We start from the raw sequence: 21,916 nt of genomic DNA, 5'->3' as shown, positions 1-21,916 counted from the left end.
AAGATTGGACCAATTACAGCGCAGTTTCCTTTTTCCAAGAGGCGGGACTTAACCCCTGGAACAGTCGGCATACGCCAATCCGGAATCGTAGTCGCACCTGATTGGTCCGCCGTGATGAAGGGGGTAGGTCCACATTCACCGTGTAAACTACTGTTGAAATTCCTACGCTAACCAACTTTAGCCATCTTGCTAACATGTAATTAAGCGAATGTGGTGAAACTGCATTCATGGTACCACAATGGGTTCGAAGTGACAGGTAATATGCTGGTTCTGAAACTGGAATACCGATGTAATTGGCGGTGTTCTCTACGTGTCGCCGTAACATCCAGAACATGTCCAGTTAGCTATAACGCGGCGATTGGTGGATAACGAACCTGGCAAGCTAGCCAGTCAGTCCGGGCTTTGGACTGGGTTGGGGCTATTGGACAGGTTTTCTCGCCCGGTGGACAGCCGAGCCGGATGCTGTGATTATCATGAGTCCCGCGGGCTGCCCCCATGTCAACTGCTTCAAAGTGGACAACTGGAAGCAGAACCTGAGGGCTATTTATCAGTGTTTCGTATGGAGCGGTTCGGCCGAGACCAGGAAACGCAAGGTAACAAAGTAGTAGTGGGCTCACCTAACGGAAGATGTGCGTGCGCGCGCGTGCGTGTGTGTGTGTGTGAGAGAGAATATGAAAGGTCTCGCTCGCGCGCGCGGGCGTATATGTGGGCAGGTACCCATCTAACAAAAAACACCAGTGTCACAATAGCAACAGGACCGACATAAAGAGAAAATTCCAATAAAATGGTTCAAAGTGTCCTAAATCTACATCATCACTGCGCCTTCAAGTCATCAATTGCTGGTCTTCCCTCGTGTTTCTGGTCATTCATGTGCATGAAATAAACCTTGCAATGAATCACCCACTCCCTACAACTTCATTATTGACAATATTAGATTGCAGTCATCTTCATGTTGACCCGTTTTTTGTGTGCCAGTGACTCACTCGTGTAGATTTGTGCATATTCCGTTCTTGGATTCAATCCCTGCATCTGTTTGCATGCGCCCCACATCCAAGGTGCTGCGGAGTAAACCCAATACCAGCCTGTTTATCTGGCTGGGATCAAATGGGAAGTAGGAAACGGGCATGCATAGTCAAATAGGCAAGTGTAAATATTTTTCAGGTCTCCCTCATCCCATAGTTGGCCATTCCTTTACTGGTGCTGCCACCCCACCCACGATGCAGACTAGCTCGATGCGCCAGTGCTGCTTGTTTTTCAACATTTGCAGACATTTTTGGGGGGGTAAAACACTGAATCTGTGTTATGAAGATGCAAACCAGTGTTGCGCCGATACAATTTTTTTTTCAGATTCCGATAACAATTCCCGGTTGTGTGGTACTGGCCAATACACTACCCATACGTTTACAAAATATATACAGTGCTGCTCAAAAATATTGGCACCCCTGCAATTCTGTCAGATAATGCTTAATTTTGCCCAGAAAATGATTGCAATTACAAATGCTTTGGTAGTAATATCTTCATTTATTTTGCTTGCAATGAAAAAAATTAAAAGAGAATGGGGGGAAAAAATGAAATCAGTATTATTTTACACAAACTCCAAAAATGGGCTGTACAAAAGTATTGGCAACCTCAGCCTAATACTTGGTAGCACAAGCTTTAGACAAAATAACTGCAAACAATCCATCAATGAGTTTTTTTCTGCTGAAATTTTAGACCATTCTTCTTTGGCCAACTGCTCCAGATTTGAAGGGTGCCTTTTCCAAACTGCCATTTACTGATCGCTCCACAGGTGCTCTATGGAATTCAGGTCTGGCCACTTTAGAAGTCTGTACTGCTTTCCCTCAAAAAAATTTCTAGTGCTTTTTGAAGTATGGTTTTGCCCATTGTCCTGCTGGAAGACCTATGACCTCTGAGGGAGACCCAGCTTTCTCACATTATGCTGCAAAATTCGTTGGTAGTCTTCAGACTTCATAATGCCATGCAAATGGTCAAGCAGTCCAGTGCCAGAGGTTGCAAAGCAACCCCAAACCATCAGGGAACCTCCGCCATGTTTGACTTTGGGGACCGCGTTCTTTTCTTTGAAGGCCTCGTTTTTTTTCCTGTAAACTCTGTGTTGATTCCTTATCCCAGAAAACTTGACTTTTGTCTCATCTGACCAGAAAACATTCTCCCAAAATGTCGGCTTTCTCAGGTAAGTTTTGGCAAACTCCAGCCTGGCATTTTTATTTCTCTGGGTCTTCCTGGGTATCCTAACATAGAGTCCCTTTTCATTCAGACACCCTCCAACTTCAGGACAGGCAGCTTGAACTTGTTTGGATGTTAGTGGAAGTTCTTTATCCACCACCCGCACAATCTTTCGTTGAAATCTCGGGCCAATTTTTCTTTTCCGTCCACATTTAGGGTTAGCCACAGTGCCACGGGCTCTATACCTATTGATTACATTGCGCACGGTAGACACAAGAACATTCAGGTCTTTGGAGATGGACTTGAACCTTGAGATTGCAATGCTTCCTCGCAATTTTGTTGCTCAAGTCCTCATACAGTTCTTTGGTCTTCTTTCTTTTCCCCATGGGCAATGTGGTACACACAAGGACACAGGACAGAGTTTGAGTCAACTTGAATCCATTTTAACTGGCTGCAAGTGTGATTTAGTTATTGCCACCACCTGTTATGTACCACAGGTAAGTTACACAAATTAGAGAAGCATCACATGATTTTTCAAAGGGTGCCAATACTTTTGTCCGGCCCGTTTTTTGGAATTGCGTGTAAAATGCTAACGATTTAATTTTTTCTTCCATTCTCTTTTGTGTTTTTTCATTGCAAGCAAAATAAATGAAGACATTATTTCATTTTCTGGGAGAAAATTGCGCATTGTCTGAAATAATTGCAGGGGTGCCAATAGTTTTGGCCAGCAGTGCATATAACCCAGTTTTAACCCCTTAATGCCTGCAACATGAAGCAATTGTCAGAGAATACCAAAACTTGAAAAATAAGGTCCTAATGGTACTCTTTTCAAATTTGTAGAAAAAGAAAAATCAAAATGAATATGTGTAATAAGCACTCTAATATCTATAACCCTAGCTAAATCCAGATTTTTTTTTTCTCATGGAACCTGCAGATGAATGTGTTGACTTGCATCCATCTTTTTTTTTTTTAAATTTCAAAAATCTAAATTAGTCTCAAAATCATGAAATTCTGAGTGTATCAAATGTGATACACTAGGCTCGAAGGGCTTAAATTGATGTTTTCATATTGGCATGTCTGATTTAAAAAAAAAAAAAAAAAGATATTTGTCAAATTTCGAAATATAAACTGATTATCGGCGCCGATATCTAATTCATATTTATTGTATGTATATACAATATTACTACTACTATTATTACAAAATTTCTGCATACTCACTTGAATGTAAAGTCGTAGACACCCAACCAGTTGGAAAAAGGGGGGAATGACCAATGGGTACTGCTTTGAATGGATTGGACATCTACTAGTGATGAACTTATTTTTATATATTTACTTATTTATAATCACATGCCGTATGCCCCTCACTTTTGCGGTTCATCTCCGGGCTACCACATTCTAAAAACGGGCATGTTAGGTTGATTGAACCATAAATTGTCCAAGAATCTGACCGTCTGCGGTTGTCCCTATGTGGCCTGAGATTAGCTGGCAACCATAATGAGCACAATCATTGTAAATGGATGGCTGCATAGTGGCACATGTTGTATTACAACCTCCATCAATCACTAACTTGTAAGCTGTCCAGTTAGATGTCTCGCATTGATTGCTTTAGTCAGACCAGAAAAGTCCGTCGTTATACGTTGATGGTATCCAATCCTAGATTTGACCTTAAACTCAACCTTGATTCAGTGTTCTGTTTTTTTTTTCTTTTTTTTCCTCTTTCTTTCTCCCCATCTCATCAGTATGCTTCAACCACTCTCCATCCAGTGTCATCATGTGTTACTTTTTCGACCAGCACAGGAATTAATTGGTCATACAACAAAGTGGCAACAATGACAACAAATGCAAGAGTGCATCTGACACATTTGAAGCCATAAAATGCTCAGGAAAGGGTTACTATAAAAGATAGTAGGGTTGTTGAATATATCTATATTTTATGTATTAAATCATTGACGGCTTCATTTCAAAATGCAGGCACAGCTGATGTTTTTCTGATGGAAAACGGGCAATATTCAATGTACATATTATGTGCTGCAGCGGAAATGAAATAAAGTAATGCTGTAATACAGTTAAATAAAATTATTTCTTAAATTCGTTCATATTTTATCACTAATTAGTAGCTAGTATATGGGGTGCCGTTTGTAAAGCAGCACATGCTGAAAATTCCGACATTTTCTCACATATAGCGCTACACAGTTTTTAAAATGTGGTGTAAAATTTTGAGTCACTTTTTTTTTTGCACATTTAAAACATTATTTAGGAACTTAAATATTTATTTTTAAATAAGAAGTTTTGGACCTGATTGTTTAAATCCAGAAGTAAATATTTAATTTAAATCTTAAATTTATGTCCTGCTTCCTAAATGTTAAATCTGTAAACGGTTGGAACTAAATGTTTAGCTTAATATGCAAATTCACATGACTGGAGACCGGAAGTAACAAAATAAAAGCTGGCGCACACAAAATACTCTTTAAATAGTTTCTCCTAAATGTGTATTTTAGCTATATATTGTTATTATCACAGTGACTCATGTCCAAGAGCCGACCGACTGCCATCGTTGAGTAGGTTTTATTGATTTTTAATCAACGTTAACGGACAGTCTGAGTTGCTCCAGCTTTTATTTTGTTACTTCCGGTCTCCAGTCACATGAATTTGAATATAAAGCTAAATATTTAGTTCCAACTGTTCACAGATTTAACATTTAGGAAATAGGATATAAATTTATGATTTTAATTAAATATTTAGTTCTGGATTTAAATTGTCAGGTCTAAAACTTATTAAAAACTAAATATTTAAGTTGCTAAATTGCATTGTAAATGTGCAAAAAAAAAAAAGTTACTCTAAAAATTTCAAACCATTTTAAACACTGTGTGGTGCTAAATGTGAGAAAATGATGTCGTAATTTTCAGCATGTACTGCTTTACAAACGGCGCCCCAGAGTATAATGTGTGGGGGTCGATTAATAGAGGGCCTATCTCCGTCAAAGCTGACCGAAAGGAAACACAAAGAGCATTTTCCGCTGACAATTCTTGTGAATAAATGTTTAAATCCCTGAATTCTTTATAAATATGGACATAAAACAGTCTCGATTCTTGATTAAAAGCAAAAAAAAAAAAAAAAAAACGGGCATGTAGCATTTATTTTACGTAAATATTGCGAATGGGCTGCTAGTCTTTAAGCCACTGTGGCGCTGCCGTATCACCACAAAGAGCTTTTTACGTTGAAGATTCTTGTGAATAAATGCTTAAATCCCTGAATTCTTTATAAATATGAACGTAAAACATTCTGGATTGTTGGTTAAATGTAAAAAAAACGCGCAGTTAGCATTTATCATACGTAAATATTGTGAATGTGCTGCTAGTCTTCAAGCCACTGTGGCGCCGCCTTACCACCACAAAGAGCTTTTTACGTTAAAAATTCTTACTGTAGCGCGGCCTTATCACCAAAAAGAGCATTTCACGTTGAAAATTCTTGTGAGTAAATGCCTAAATCCCTGAATTCGAAGTCTCGATTCCTGGTTAAAAGCAAAAAAAACAAAAAAAAAAACGTGCAGTTAGCATTTATTTTAGATAAATATTGCGAATTATGACGCCAATGCCGTAGCGGTTTATTTCTCCCATTGCTTTTTTTCACGTTTCAAAATACATGCATGGTACGAAAAATATAATAATTACTTTGAATCCCCGAACAAATCACTCCTGAGACAATCCTTTCTGTGTATGCGGTACTGCTTTCGTACTCTTTCAACCTAAATCCGGCATTGGATCGCTGCATGTGTTTGAGAATGACTGCGACGGACTGAAGCGGCGTGTGGGGCGGCCCCCTACTTGAGGGCGTGGCGCAGTGTCTGGGGAATGTGTCCCGTCAATATCAGTATGAAGTCTATGAAAGACCACAAAAAAAATAACAATGTTGTAAATGGTATTGAAAACATAATTACGGTCCTCTATTTGCAAACATTGGTCGTCAAAATTAACATGATCCGTTTGTGAGGAGAGCCGTGCACTCGGGAGAGTCATGAATGCGTCTGCTTTCGTAAAATGAGTCATTGGCAGTGTATTATTCCTGCTGTCTGGCTAAAAAGACCTTTTTGTACCTTTTGTTTTCCCGCGTCTCCTTTTCAGGCCAAGTCGTGCATCTGCCACATGTGCGGCGCTCACCTCAGCAGACTCCACTCCTGCCTTTACTGCGTCTTCTTCGCTTGCTTTGCCAAAAAACACATCCATGAGCACGCCAAGAGCAAACGACATAACTTAGGTATGGTGTACACACACACACTCAAACGTGCAACTCACTCAACAAATCGAGCGGCACTTTGTAAACCCCAATTCATTGTTGTACTGCCATACCGTAAGAACATCGTGAGTCTTGCAAATCGTTCGTTCGTATCGTTCGCTACCCAGAGGTTCTCACCTTGAGCAATTAAAGTTAAGGGTCGTATGAAAGCGTTACGTCAACCAGTTGTCCAGCACCGTCAATGGCACCCACTTAATTAACAAAGAGGTGACCCCTAAATGCCTTGAAATTAACAGAACTAGCCTGGAAATGTCCATAAATAAACCTCATCGGTGTGGCCCGGAAATGCCTTGAAATCGTCAGGAAACGATCCAAAATGTACAGGAATTGACCCGTAAGTACCAAAAAAATGAACTCTTTAATTGACTACTATAAACGTCCAATTGACTTAAACTGGGAGGAATGGCTGTGAATGTTCATATTTCAGTGCCATTAACGACAATTGGACGGGGGGCGAATGAACGAAGCCTCCTACTTCAAATGGATTGGACGTCAATGGCAACCAGTGAGTTCACCTATTTGGCCAAAATTAAATTATTACAGCCTAAATGAGATCTAATAATTGCCTTTAATGTGGCCCATTTTGTCACCTCTGCTGAAAATATGGTGCTGAGAAATTCAAAAGAAGGAATACAGTGGTGTGAAGAAGTATCTGAACCTTTTGGAATTTCTCATATTTCTGCATAAAATCACCATCAAATGTGATCTTTGTCAAAAGCACACAGATGAAAAAACAGTGTCCTATTCAACTAAAACCACCCAAACATTTATCGGTTTTCATATTTTAATGAGGATAGTATGCAAACAATGACAGAAGGGGGGGAAAAATAAGTAAGTGAGCATAAGGAACATTGAATGTGTCGCGGAATACATTTTTGGAGATGTCAAAGATTTCAATTTCAAGAGAGCATTAAAATGTGAATACAAAATAAACTTCGTGAGAATTTCTTCAAACGATGCAGAATTGTACTTTCATTTAAAAAATAAAATGTATGAGTTTAGCCTCAAAGAGTATAAAAAATAAATACATTGCATTCTATGTACAACTAAAGAACAACTGGCTAACTTGCATTGCAAAAATCCGCTAGCTTAAATACCATAAAATGCTAACTCTTTTTTCACAATGCTCTTAACAATCAAACAAATTCCCACAAAACAGCTAAATATACAATGGTATGAAAAAGTAATTTCTCACATTTCTGCATAAAATCACCATCCAATATGATCTGATCTTTGTCAAAATCACACAGATGAATAAACAGTGTTTTATTCAACTAAAACCACCCAAACATTGATAGGTTTTCATATTTGAATGAGGATAATATGCAAACAATGACAGAAGGGCGACAAATAAGTTGAGTGAACCATCACATTTAATATATTGTGGACTGCCTTTTGGCAGCAATAATTTCAACCAGACGCTTCCTGTAGCTGCAGATCAGTTTGGCACATTGATCAGGACTAATCTTGGCCGATTCTTCTCTACAAATCTGCTGTAGTTCAGTCAGATTCCTGGGATGTCTGGCATGAATCGCTGTCTTTAGATCATGCCACAGCATCTCAATGGGGTTCAAGTCTGGACTTTGACTTGGCCACTGCAGAACGTGTATTTTGTTCTTCTAAAACCATTCTGAAGTTGATTTATTTCAGTGTTTTGGATCATTGTCTTGTTGCATCCTTCCTCATTTTAGCTTCAACTGTCTGACAGACAGCCTCAGGTTTTCCAGCAAAACTTTTGAATTTATTCTTCCATTAATGATTTCAAGTTGTCCAGGCCCTGAGGCAGCAAAACAGCCACAAATCATGACGCTCCCTCCAACAAGCTTCACGGTGGGGATGAGGCGTTGATGTTGGATGAACTATTCCAGTTTTCCTCCACACATGACATGTGTTACGCCCAAACAATTCAACTTTGGTTTCATTAGTCCACAAAATATTTTGCCAAAACTTCTGTGCCGTGTACAAGTGCCTGTTTGCGAACATTAAATTTTATGGACCGCAGTGGCTTCCTCCGTGGAGTCCTCCCATGATCACCATTCTTGGTCATAATTTTACATATAATTGATTTTTGCACAGAGATATTGGACTGTCCCAATGATTTCTGTAAGTCTTTAGCAGACACTCTAGAGTTTGTTTTTTTTAACCTCTCTGAGTATTCTGCGCTGAACTGTTGGCGTCACCTTTGGTGGACGGCCACTCCTTGGGAGAGAAGCAACAGTGCCAAACTCTCTTCATTTGTAGACAACTTCTCTGACTGTCGATTGATGAACATCCAGACTTTTTAGAGATGGTTTTGTATCCTTTCCCAGCTTTATACGAATCAACAATCCTTGATTGCAGGTCTACAGACAGCTCTTTTGACCGAGCCATGATCCACATCAGACAATGCTTCTCATCAAGATAATTCTTTCCAGGTTTGTCTTTTATAGTGGGCAGGGCAGCTTTAAACCACTCACCAGTCATTGGGCACTCACCTTACTTAAATTGTTTGGTAAAAATTGGTTTCAATTGCTCTTTTTTTAAGTCTTCTTAGGCAGAGGGTTTACTTACTTATTTTTACTTCTTCTGTCATTGTTTGCATGCTATCCTCAGTAAAATGTGAAAACCCATAAATGTTTGGGTGGTTTTAGTTGAAGCAGACACTGTTTTTACATCTGTGTGATTTTGACAAAGATCAGATCACATTTGATGGTGATTTTATGTAGTAATGTGAGAATTTCCAAAAGGTTCAGATAATTTTTCATACCACTGTACATGGCTCTTAGCATGTTTTTTTTTTTTTTTTTTTTTTTCCCGTAGGTGGGGGCTGTAAAACTTTAATCATGAGCACATACACAAAATGTCACAGCTTGCACTGTTGTTGGATCCCCAGCTCAACGCCCGGTGGCTCTCCACATAACAGAATTAGGATTTTGCAGCTGTAAGTTAAGAATATCATACCGCAGCGTTGTCAAAGTGGGGGTTGTTCGGGTGCCGCAGCGGAGACACTTCGGGTGTGCATGACAAAGCGCCACTTTGGCAGATGTTCAGAATCATTTGGCTTCCCTTAGTCTTTTGGCTGAGGAAAGCCCCCCATTCTGGTGTGTCAATGTGTTTCCCACTTGTGTAATTGGGGAGGTGTAATTGAGGACCTAATTAGGTTAGCTGCTAAAGACAGAACAGAGAGGGAAAAATGGCAGACTGTTGAGGAGGTAATTAAGTTGTCTTTAACAAACCCTGTGGAATTAGTCTTCGTTCAAATCAGCCCCACCTCCTCATCCTTCTCAGTGCTAATTTTCCGACAGTACCGTAAGATCACAGTTCATTCTGTGATGCTGATATACGTCATTAGGCACGTGCCAGTATGAGATCATTTTGACAGTATGATAACCCTAAGCAAGAATTACAGTGTCACAGTATTGCAATCATAGCCTTGAAATGTGTTATTTTGATATGTATGGGTTAAAACAAAAAAGATTTCCATTGAACATGATTTTTATTTTTTCTACAACATATTTGCAAATTGGAACACCAACATGAATATAATGTTTAAATAAATAAATAAAATAACAAAATTTAAACAGAGCACGTGTGTATGACTCGTATCATTATTTGGACAGAGCACGTGTGTATGACTCGTATCATTATTTACACATTATACACACACACTCTGTCTCAACAGTAGAAAGTTGCCAGAGAGAAATACGTTGCTGGCCAAAAGTATTGGCACCGCTGCAATTCTGTCAATGCTCAATTTATCCCAGAAAATGATTGCAACTACAAATGCTTTGGTAGTAATATCTCCATTTATTTTGCTTGCAATGAAAAAACACTAAAGAGAATGGGGGGGGGGGGTCATTATCATATTACAAAAAATGCCAAAAATGGGCCGTACAAAAGTATCAGCACCCTTTGAAAAATCATGTGATGCTTCTCTAATTTGTGTAATTAACAGCAACTGTTACTTACCTGTGGCACATAACAGGTGGTGGCAATAACTAAATCACGCTTGCAGCCAGTTAAGATGGATAAAGTGAACTCAACCTCTGTCCTGTGTCCTTGCGTGTACCACATAGAGCATGGAGAAAAGAAAGAAGACCAAAGAACTGTCTGAGGACTTGAGAAGCAAAATTGTGAGGAAGCATGGGCAATCTCAAGCCTACAAGTCCATATCCAAAGACCTGAATGTTCCTGTGTCTACTGTTCGCCGTGTCATCAATAAGTGTAAAGCCCATGGCACTGTGGCTAACCTCCCTAGATGTGGACAGAAGAGAAAAACTAACGAGAAAGTTCAACAAAAAATTCTGCGGACGGTGGATAAAGAACCTCGACTAACATCCAAACAAGTTCAAGCTGTCAGCGTCTGAATGAAAAGGGACTCTATGGTCGGATACCCAGGAAGACCGCACTATTGACCCAGAGACATAAACAAGCCACGCTGGAGTTTGCCAAAACTTACCTGAGAAAACCAAAAACGTTTTGGAAGAAGGTTCTCTGGTCAGATGAGACAAAAGTAGAGCTTTTTGGGAAAGGGCATCAACATAGAGTTCACAGGAAAAAAAAACAGGCCTTCAAAGAAAAGAGCACGATCCCCACAGTCAAACATGGCAGAGGCTCCCTGCTGTTTTGGGGTTGCTTTGCTGCCTCTGCCACTGGGCTGTTTGACCGTGTGCATGGCATTATGAAGTCTGAAGACTAAAAACAAATGTTGCAGCATAATGTAGGGCCCAGTGTGAGAAAACTGGGTCTCCCTCAGAGGTCGTGGGTCTTCCGGCAGGACATTGACCCAAAACACACTTCAAAAAGCACCAGAAAATGGTTTGAGAGAAAGCACTGGAAACATTTCAAGTGGCCAGACCTGAATTCCATAAAACATCTGTGGCGGGATTTGAAAATGGTACCCTTCAAATCTCAGAGACTTGGAGCAGTTGGCCAAAGAACAATGGTCTAAAATTCCAGCAGAGCATTGTAAGAAACTCATTGATGGATACCAGAAGCGGTTGTTATTTTGTCGAAAAGTTGTGCTACTAAGTATTAGGCTGAGGATGCCAATACTTTTGTCCTGCCTATTTTTGGAGTTTTGTGTAAAATGATCGACATTTATTTTTTTTATTTTTTTCGTTCTCTTTTGTATTTTTCATTGCAAGCAAAATAAATGAAAATATTACTACCAAAGAATTTCTCATTGCAATCATTTTCTGGGAGAAATTAAGCATTATCTGACAGAATTGAAGGGGTGCCAATACTTTTGGCCAGCACTGTAGGTGGTGGGAAACTTTCATGACAGCATTTACTTACCCTAAATTTTGTTTAAAGTAACAGATGATGGCCACGTAAATGTGAAATCATGTTGGAACTGTTGCGTCCCCTGGCAACCACCCTCCGCAAGCGGCTGTCCGTCCTAATCTAAGCCGCAGGCATCCGTTTCTTTTTGGTAGTCAAAGTACTCCCATACTAGTGACTTTGTCTTTTTTGAGGGGGGAAAAAACCTCAGGTTTAGTGTCATCGACAGACACAGGCCAGAGCAACAACCGCGCCGAGCCACGGATTTCTCACTGAATTTTTGGGACATAAAAAAAGCTAATACCGTAATATGGTATGGCAGAAAATGTTTGTGGTTTTGAAACCGTGACATTTTCATACCACGGTAAACCTCGAAACCGGTAACCGGCACAAGCCTATACGTCATAGGCCTAATTTGTTTTGATTTTATTTCAACTAGTGCAAACATCTCTTCTATTAGATTTCATTCGAGTATTTTTTTTTTTTGTACTTCATCATCTACCTCCCGCCTGTAGTCATTCAGCCACACCTGCAGTGGCTTACGTCATCATCAGCCGAAGGAATCTGAAGGCCAGGTTGTCACGGCGACAGCAAACAGGTAGTTATAGGATAGCGATTGGAAGCGCAGGTTCAGATGAGCATTTACGAACATGAAAAAGAAAAAAAGAAAAGACGCCACCTCTTTTAGCGCCCCTCTCACCGTTTGACTGGTGTTTGATCTCCTCCGCCATTACTGATGGTGTTAACAGATAGCAGGTATGTCAGCCGATAAGCCATAGCATCATCGCCCTAGTAGGAAAAGACAGATGAATCATCTAGCAACTCATACAATGTGACTCACAGCCCTCCATTACACTCTGAAAAATAAAATAGATAAACGGTGAGAGCAACTTGGACAAAATCTCTCCCTTTTGCATTTCCTTTTTTGCCGTCTATTTCTCACCTTCTCCTTGTCTTGACTTTGCAGCCATTGACTTGCTCTATGGGGGGATTTACTGCTTCATGTGCCAAGACTACATTTACGACAAAGACATGGAACAGATTGCCAAAGAGGAACAAAGGAAAGCCTGGAAAATGCAAGGTCTGAAAGCATTTGAACTCAAATTGGGTGAGAAGGTCACAAATAAGAAATGTTGAATGGTCCATTTGCTTAATAACGTGGTACTTAATTAAATTGCTGGGGGACAACCCGGGCAAATTCCGTTTAGTAAATCAACATCCAATGGGCAGTATGTAATTACAGTATCATAGGAAGGAGATGTCTTTCCACCAAATTGAAATTGCTTGTGGTGTGCTCGTAAACTGTTTATCTAATACAGGTAGTCCCCGGTTTACGAACGAGTTCCGTTCCTGCGCCGGCGAAGTAACCTGGATTTCCTCGTAAATTGGAATTAACCCTTTAAATACCTCTTAACACCGTCTAATTTGCAAAAAACTATCGAAATACATGTTTTATACGTTATTGTACTGTCCTCGCCAATTTCTAGCTAAGTCAGCGATGTCAGACGTCCGTGTGTTTTGCTGACTTTATTCAGCTGCTCCAAACATCAACACTTGCAGAATGACACTAAAATAACATGAAATTCAATCAATCTTATCTTCAATAAAAGCAAACTTGTGTTTACAATAGCTGCTGATCCAGCAATAACAAACGATTAGCATGTATCAGTTAGCGTCCGCACATCATCAAAAAGTCACATCAACTCGCCCTAAGTATTCAACCACAATTGAAAACACACAATAAACAGTACAAAAAGGGGTTTTATATATATATATATATATATATATATATATATATATATATATATATATATATATATATATATATATATATATATATAATATGTATATGTATATGTATATATATGTATATGTATAAAACTGTCTCCTCTGGATGCTTCACAAGCAACATATGTGCGCGCAGGCTGTCATCTTCTCACCTGCTCTGTATGTGCATGTGTGGGGTGGGCGGGCATGTCTGTACATGTGCTCGCTTCCTGTTCTAAACCACCTGCGCCAAAATAAAAGCATGCATCACAAAACAAAAGTCAACATTGAAGGAAACAGACATTTTAGCCAGAATGCCGGAATCGCGCCAGCCAAACTGTCGGACCCGTGCTGGCGCAGATCCAAAGACCCGGGCCGGCGAGACCCCCACCACCCGGCCAAAAGGCCAAACTCCGCGCGATCACCTTAGTCTTAATCCCTTGTACTGACTCCATTTGGAAAGCTGGAAAAGGCTCCGAAACACAAGTTGACAATTTATTCTAAATCGACAGCAATCATACAGCACAGAGGGACCCAGCCGAGGAGCCAAGGTCACCATATCACAAGTCAACAAAAGGTTCCCGAGAAAAATGGCGACGATTAGTTAAACATTCAGTCTTTTGAAGGCTCTCGCGGGGCGGGCTGTGGGCAGAAAGAGGGGTGTGTTTAGGCCTTGTTTAGGATTATTGTCTGTTTGTGGATTGGACAGGAGGATTCAGGAGTTGCTGTTGTCAGGGCAACGAGGGTTGTGGATTTTGCCACCTCAGCGTCAGAGGGGCTCTTGGAGTCTTGTCAATCATGTTATCAGTTGGATATCGGGTGTTCTTCAGTGTTCCTTGTATGGACAGGGCATCCCACCATTTGGTCTGGACTGTCCAGGAGAACTGATTGCAAGAGTTGGTGGTGCAGACGTGGGCATGTCAGCGTCAATCTTGCTCAGTCAGTTGCATGACACACGTTGGGCTTCTGTGATAAAAAGGCGTCATGTATCTCTTATGCCCTTGATTGATTCTGCTTGTTTTCCTTAAACTAGGGTATAAGTGCTATTTATTTTATTTTGGGTGTGTTAGGGTAATATAAACATTCAAACAGTAAATACGAGAAACGATACGATTCCCTGATTGTATTAAATGTGTTAGATTAATGCAAACAGTTCGACGGTGCCTACGAGAAAAGGTACGATCTCCTTCAATAAAAACAATGACGAGACGCTGGCGCCTGAAAGTAGAAATCGCGTAATTTTGGTCCTTCGTAACCCGGGGCCGACCTGTACAGAAATGAAGCAGCTTTTGTCCAAAGAGCATGACTGCCCTCTAGTGGAGGAAACATATTTCCGCTTATTAAACTAAAAATATCATATATCCGGTTTACCGTGGTCAGTCGGTGCCAAATAGAGTAGCGTTTCTTCTTAATTAATCTACTCAAGTAAAAGTACAAAGTATAGCTTAGTAAAACTACTCTTTGAAGTACATTATTCTCAAAGCGTTACTCAAGTAAACGTAACGTGTTACGACCCACCTCTGTACATGAAATTGTAAAAGATGTGTGTGTGGTTGCAGGAATTGGTGAGAAGTACTCAACATGGGAACCCACCAAGAGGGAGCTGGAGCTTCTCCGCCACAATCCCAAGAGGAGGCGAATCACCTCCAACTGTACTATTGGTTAGACCATTTGCATGTGTTTCAAATAACATTTTGCCAGTCATTTTGTGATACCATTCGGAAGCGGCAGCAGTTTAATTGTCTGTTTCTAGGTCTACGTGGTCTGATCAACCTTGGCAACACGTGCTTTATGAACTGCATAGTCCAGGCACTCACGCACACGCCGCTACTGCGGGACTTTTTTCTGTCTGACCGACACAAATGTGAAATGCAAAGCAACTCCTGCTTAGTGTGTGAGATGTCACAGCTTTTCCAAGAGGTACCTTTTTAAAGTATATATATTTGACACGGCCCAGCAAAAGAGTGACCCATTTTTCAAAAGTGACAGTAGAATTGAAACCCTTTTTAACAAAGTATTTTGCTACGTAGAGGTTATGAAAAGCGTGTCACCCACCGTTTCTAACATTGCACATGGCATCTCGCTAGTTTTACTCAGGCCATCGTTCACCACACATCCCGTTCCGTCTGCTCCACCTGGTGTGGACTCATGCCCGTCACCTGGCCGGCTATGAGCAGCAGGACGCACACGAGTTCCTCATCGCCGCACTGGACGTACTGCACAGACACTGCAAAGGTCAGACTCATGATTTTGAAAATGTACCGTTAAACCCTGTTTCATATACTGTACTGTACTGTAATTGAGAGTAGCGATAAGCTCATTGGTGGTACAGTGCATACCGAAGGAATTCGGCCTCCCAGCCAAGCCGCCGGAACAGCGACAGCCGAACCAGAAGGCGTCCCGCTGGCGCAGCTTTAGCAAGTCGGCCGGAAGGCCAAACTCCGCGAGTTCACTCCAGCGTTAACCCTTTGTACTGACTCCCATTTTGAACGGGTTAAAGACTGGTGACCGGGAACAAGTTGCCGATTTATTCGTCGACAGTGATCAAAAAGCAAGGCAAAAACAGACAACGGAGGGTGTCAGCAAAACAACGGATATAGTGCTGCGACGATTAATCGATTTAACTCGAGTATTCGATTAGAAAAAAATATTCGATTTAAATTTTGTTGCTTCGAGTATTCGTTTAATTAAAGTGGCGTTGTAATGGTTTATTTTGAAAGTGTTTGCATTCAGTTTTATTGATTAGGGTGGATACACTGCCCTCTTGTCTGCCTCTTTTCACATGGCCGAACAAATAAGCCAACTGCTCCCTGTTAAGACCAAAGTAAGTTTTTGTTTGAGCTAATGTTTTTTTTTATTGCATTCATAATTTAGTTTATAAGTATATTTAACCATTTTTTTGTGGGAATTTGTGTCTGAAAAATTTGTTAAGAGCATTGTAAAAAAAAAACTTTAGCATTTTATAGCATTTAAGCGAGCGAACTTTTTCTATGGAAGTTAGCCAATTGTTTTTTTCTTGTACATGTATCCTCATTTAAAAAAAAAAAAATTATACTGTTTGAGGCTCAGCTCATGTATTTGAATTGTTCATGTTCCTTATCCTTATCCAAGGTCACCATATCACAAGTCAACAAAAGGTTCCCGAGAAAAATGACAACGATTAGCTAAACATTCAGTCTTTTTGAAGGCTCTCGTGGGACGGGCTATGGGCAGAAGAAGGGTGTGTTTGGGCGTTGTTTAGGATTATTGTGTGTTTGTGGATAGGACAGGAGGATTCAGCAGTTACTGTTGTCAGGGCAACGAAGGTTGTGGATTTTTCCACCTCAGTGCAACATGAGTGCTGAGAGTTCACTTGTCGGTCGCAGGTTCCTCCATATCGAATGTTCCTTGTCAAGACAAGATGTCCCGCCATCTGTTCTGTGCTGTCCGGAAGGACTGATTGCAAGAGTTGGTGGTGCAGACATGAGCTTGTAGATGTCTTGCCTCGTCAGCGTCAATCTAATAATTTGATATTCAAACCCCTCTTAATGTTTTCGTTTTAATAAAATTTGTGACAGTAGGTCGGGATTAATTTTTAAAAAAGGGGAAAAAAAAGAAGGAAAACTTCGGTGAGAGGCAGACAAACGGAAAAAAAGAAACAAGGCAATGATGAAACTAGCAACGAAGGGATGTATAAACTGTCAAACGGCAGCCAGTCAATATCTTGGCAAGCCGCCTAGGATCGGTTTAAGACACTGCTGATGAGCTGGAATTGGATTTGGGCATGACGTCGGGACAAACAACCTGACCAGGGCAGAATGTGACAAAATCATGCCATTTGGCATACTAGATTTGCTTGCTAACTAGCTAGCACAGCTTTTCTCCCTTTAATGTTGTTATTCTACCAAAATGCAAGCAGAAGTAAACTGTGTGTCCCTCTGCTGTCTGCAGCACTTTAAGTCAAATCACTGCTTTCCTTCATGATAAAACACACTCAAAGAATCACAGTGACAATCGTGACAAAGAAGCAGGTGCAGAACAATTATGTATAGGAAAGATGGAGGAGGAGGCGTGCACATGAAACTGCTGGAGAATCTTGACAGTTTCTATGCCTCACAATGTTTACTCCGCGTGTTTGTGTGTGTCCAGTTTGTAAACTGCCCGTCTTCACGTGTCTCGCACAGATGATAACGGGAAAAAAGCCAACAACCCAAACCATTGTAACTGCATCATTGACCAAATCTTCACGGGGGGCCTGCAGTCTGATGTCACCTGTCAAGTCTGCCAGTAAGTGTGTGTGTGTAATTGTCCAATGTTGCACATCAACACAAGTACCACTGCAGAGGCAGTGAGAACTCCTTTGAAAAAGGGAAATCCCTAAAATGGATTTGTAGCGCCACATGGTGGTGGGAAATATTTTAGAATCCTCAGGCTCAAAATTTTTCCCCTCTAGATGTCACATATGATGTTATAGTTTATTATTATGATATTGTGGTGCTGCATTTGGATGTTGTGGTTCTTTTTAATCAAGATCATTTACACAACCAAAGAATGACCATAATAATGTATATGAGAAATGTAAGAATCCATTAGTAGTGTGTCTCAATTCACCTCCCAGCGGTGTCTCAACAACCATCGACCCATTCTGGGACATCAGCCTGGACCTGCCAGGATCCTCCACTCCTTTCTGGCCGCTGAGTCCGGGGGGAGATGGCTCGACACTAAACGGAGAGAGTCACGCCACTGGAGCCACAACACTGACAGACTGCCTACGAAGGTAGCATTACTTTCACCTGTTTCTATATGTTGGTTACAGCCTTGAATAGGAAAAGTGGTATAGAAAACGAATAGTTTTGTACCGATACCTTTTTTTGGGGGGGGGGCTCCCGATTCCTTCCCCCAGCTGTGTGGTATCTGCAAATGCCGATACTGTACCGATCACGCGTGGTTTGAAAAAAATCTATTTTTTTTTTCAATATATATATATATATATATATATATATATATATATATATATATATATATATATATATATATATATATATATATATATATATATATATATATATATATAATATGTTTAATATATAATAGTACTGCATACTCACTTGAATGTAAAATAATTGCTACCTAATGCAACATCCAACATTTACAATATCTTATAGTCAATACACAAATAGTTAATGAAATAAGAGTAGCACCAACATTCAGTGAATATCCATATATAACAAATGTCCATTTAGGTTCACCAGACCAGAGCACCTCGGCAGTAGCGCTAAGATCAAGTGCAGCGGTTGCCACAGTTACCAGGAGTCTACCAAGCAACTGACCATGAAGAAGTTGCCCATCGTGGCTTGCTTTCACCTCAAAGTAGGAGTTTTACTTTTGTTTTTTTAAACAAAACTCTTTATCATCCTCTTTGTAATGTGTCTGTGGCTTTGCAGAGATTTGAGCATTCTGCCAAACTACGGAGGAAGATCACGACGTACGTCTCTTTCCCCTTGGAGTTGGACATGACGCCATTTATGGCCTCCAGGTGACAACAGAACGACACAGTGCCACTTACTAGGGGTTCACGATATCCATTTTTTGAAACCGATACCGATAACTTGCTGCTCCTCAAAGCCGATATCGATAACCGATAATACATATATATTTTTGTGAATGTATAACCTGAGTTTTTGAACACCTGGACGTTAAAAAAAAATAGTGGTGGATTCAACATAGATTTGCCTTTGATCTCATCAGATTTTTCATGATGACATGAACAAAACAGTGCGTTTCACTTCTGCACTGCACGACAGCCAGCTAAGAATGAATGCACTTCCATAAACCACAAGGCTTGGTCGTTTCTTGCTTTTATGGGAAGATACTCTTCTTAATATTGTGAAAGTACAACAGAAAAATACACATATTCAATACTCAATATACAACAAACAGCACAATACACTTATATACACAACTATTATATGTATAGCATAGCACACTAGCTTGACCTACTAAAGCATTGGCTGGCTTTTATAACACAACTTATGAAGTTCTGTACATAAGACACTTCACCACAGAAGTAAACATATATTGCACATCTATATGTAACAGTAAACATAAAATACTTACATATATTTTCGAGGCGGAAACGTAACAGAAAGCATTCACGACTGTCAATGCTACCGCTAGACACCGCAATGTAAAAGTGATTGAACCAAACTACCGTAACAAAAAATAGATGCAGTGAATTATTCTGACCAGCAGGTGGGAGCAATGCCCCGCAAATGGTCCACTGATTTCCCATACTAGTGTGTAAACTGTAAAGCCAGAACAGTACATATTTATCGGTCCTATTATAAATGTTATTGGATTTATCGGGATGATGTCATAATTCCTATTATCGGACCAATAATTATTGTGCACCAGTACCACTTACCACCTCTTTTTGCATTAGATTCACTAACAATTCGTGTTGCTGGTATTGATACGGCACTTAAATGATGTCATTGGTATCTGGTAGTACAAAGAAATAAAATGGGGTACTACCCTGCCCGTGATGGTCGGTCGCCAGCTATACATGCCGCCGTTTAAAAAGGAACACTTTTTGTCATCCAGTCGTTTGGGGTCCAATCAATCTTCTGCTATGAATTTCAATATGGATTAAAGTAAACAGCATCAGAAAAGATGACATGCATATTTATAGTTTAACTGTGGACTTTTTGGGTTTCAAATAAATATATTATGGTGTTGCGTGCTGCTGCTGAGAAACCAATAAATCTGAGTAATGTTCCATTTTGTGTTTCAGTAAAGAGAGCAGGATGAACGGCCAGTACCAGCAGACCGTGGAGCCCTTCAACAACGACAACAAGTAGGCTAATCTATGGCTCGTTTGCCAAAATTCCAAATATTACCACCTTTGTTAACATCTGTTGTTGTCGTGATAGTGGGGCTCATTAACCAGACTGGGACCGTTGTTTACCATCCTTCTAATTTAATCCTTATCAGTGCTAATTCGTGTTTGTCTATTTCACTTGGGACTGTTGTTATCCTATAGCATACTAAAATTTGTTTAATGATGAAAAATTTAGGGATGCCCTGATCCGATCACGTGATCGGAAATCGGGCTGATCCCGCCACTTCTCAGAGGATCGGAATCGGGCGAAAAGGCTTGAGTTATCCATTTATGCTATATACAATTAAAAACAACTTATTCTTGCTATCATGCCATGGTTTCGAGCTAGCATTTTACAGTACGTTACTGTCACCTTGTGGTTATAATAATTCACTGCGTCCACCGTGTGACGCACTTTCAAACACATCCTCATTCATTCATTTTTACAGTACACAGCCTGTAGGTCGCATTGACGCAGTTGAGTGCTTTATGTTATGTTTCAGCCTTGGAAACTATATGTCTGCAAGTATAATATGGTAGTATAACAAGTATATGTTAAAAAGTCCTGCTGTATGGAAGATAAGCTATATTTACAGCTTGTAGCTCAAGTGAGTGTGGTGTCTTTATGGTATTTGTATACTGGCGTGTATTGTGCCGTTGTGTTGAATACGTGCGTGTAAATATTTAATTTAAATCTTAAATTTATATCCTATATCCTAAATGTTAAATCTGGAAACGGTTGGGACTAAATATTTAGCTTAATATGCAAATTCACATGAATGGAGAACGGACGTAACAAAATAAAAGCTGGAGCAGCTCAGACTGTCTGTTTACGTTGATTGAGAATGAATAAAACCTACTCAACAGTGGCCGTCGGTCGGCTCTTGGACATGAGTCATTGTGATAATAACAATATATTGGTAAAATACACATTTAGGAGAAACTATTCAAAGACTATTTTGTGTGCTCCAGCTTTTATTTTGTTACTTCCGGTCTCCAGTCATGTGAATTTGCATATTAAGTTAAATCTGGAAACGGTTAGACCTAAATATTTAACATTTATGATATAGGATATAAATTTAAGATTTATATTAAATATTTAGTTCTGGATTGAAACATTCAGGTCCAAAATGTCTAATATAAAAAAATATATATTTAAGTTGCTAAATAATGTTGTAAATGTGCAAACAAAAGTGGCTCTAAAAATTTCACATCACTTTAAGCACTGTGTAGCGCTAAATGTAAGAAAATGTTGTCGTAATTTTCAGCATGTCCTGCTTTACAAACGGCGCTCCATAGATATGGCCAGTGCACAAGGAAACGCACTGTTTTGGACAGTACACTTATATATATGTATATATATATATATTTTTTTTTTTTTTTCTAGACGTAAAAGGTAACTAAATAATCTAGAAATACAATGGCGTTGCCAAAAGAAACAAAGACATATACATACATTCCTGTAATCAGTACAGTACTGTGACATGTTTGAAATCTTTGTTCATAAAAAAAAACAAAAAAAAAACAAAACTTTTTTTCAGTATTGGATTG

General features: G+C 39.8%; 1 protein-coding gene across 2 annotated transcripts in view; it reads left to right on the top strand.

Moving 5' to 3' along the window:
* The first annotated feature begins 147 nt into the window (after positions 1-147).
* Positions 148-21,916, top strand: part of usp22 (ubiquitin specific peptidase 22) — a 29,159-nt gene continuing 7,390 nt past the window's right edge. The window contains exons 1-11 of one of the 2 annotated variants that reach the window (XM_057827071.1): positions 148-593; positions 6,306-6,438; positions 12,707-12,820; positions 15,066-15,167; positions 15,260-15,426; positions 15,594-15,741; positions 17,670-17,772; positions 18,104-18,262; positions 18,729-18,855; positions 18,930-19,021; positions 20,279-20,341. In XM_057827071.1, the coding sequence (XP_057683054.1) occupies positions 474-593; positions 6,306-6,438; positions 12,707-12,820; positions 15,066-15,167; positions 15,260-15,426; positions 15,594-15,741; positions 17,670-17,772; positions 18,104-18,262; positions 18,729-18,855; positions 18,930-19,021; positions 20,279-20,341 (1,328 nt within the window). In that variant the 5' untranslated portion in view covers positions 148-473. Of the gene's footprint in view, positions 594-6,305; positions 6,439-12,706; positions 12,848-15,065; positions 15,168-15,259; positions 15,427-15,593; positions 15,742-17,669; positions 17,773-18,103; positions 18,263-18,728; positions 18,856-18,929; positions 19,022-20,278; positions 20,342-21,916 lie in introns of both variants that reach the window. The other variant, XM_057827070.1, reaches the window with a different exon arrangement.

This window comes from Corythoichthys intestinalis, chromosome 21, assembly GCF_030265065.1.
Source record: "Corythoichthys intestinalis isolate RoL2023-P3 chromosome 21, ASM3026506v1, whole genome shotgun sequence".
NCBI lineage: Eukaryota > Metazoa > Chordata > Actinopteri > Syngnathiformes > Syngnathidae > Corythoichthys > Corythoichthys intestinalis.
The sequence above is the reverse complement of the archived record's forward strand: the minus strand, read 5'-3'. Positions and strand labels throughout refer to the sequence as shown.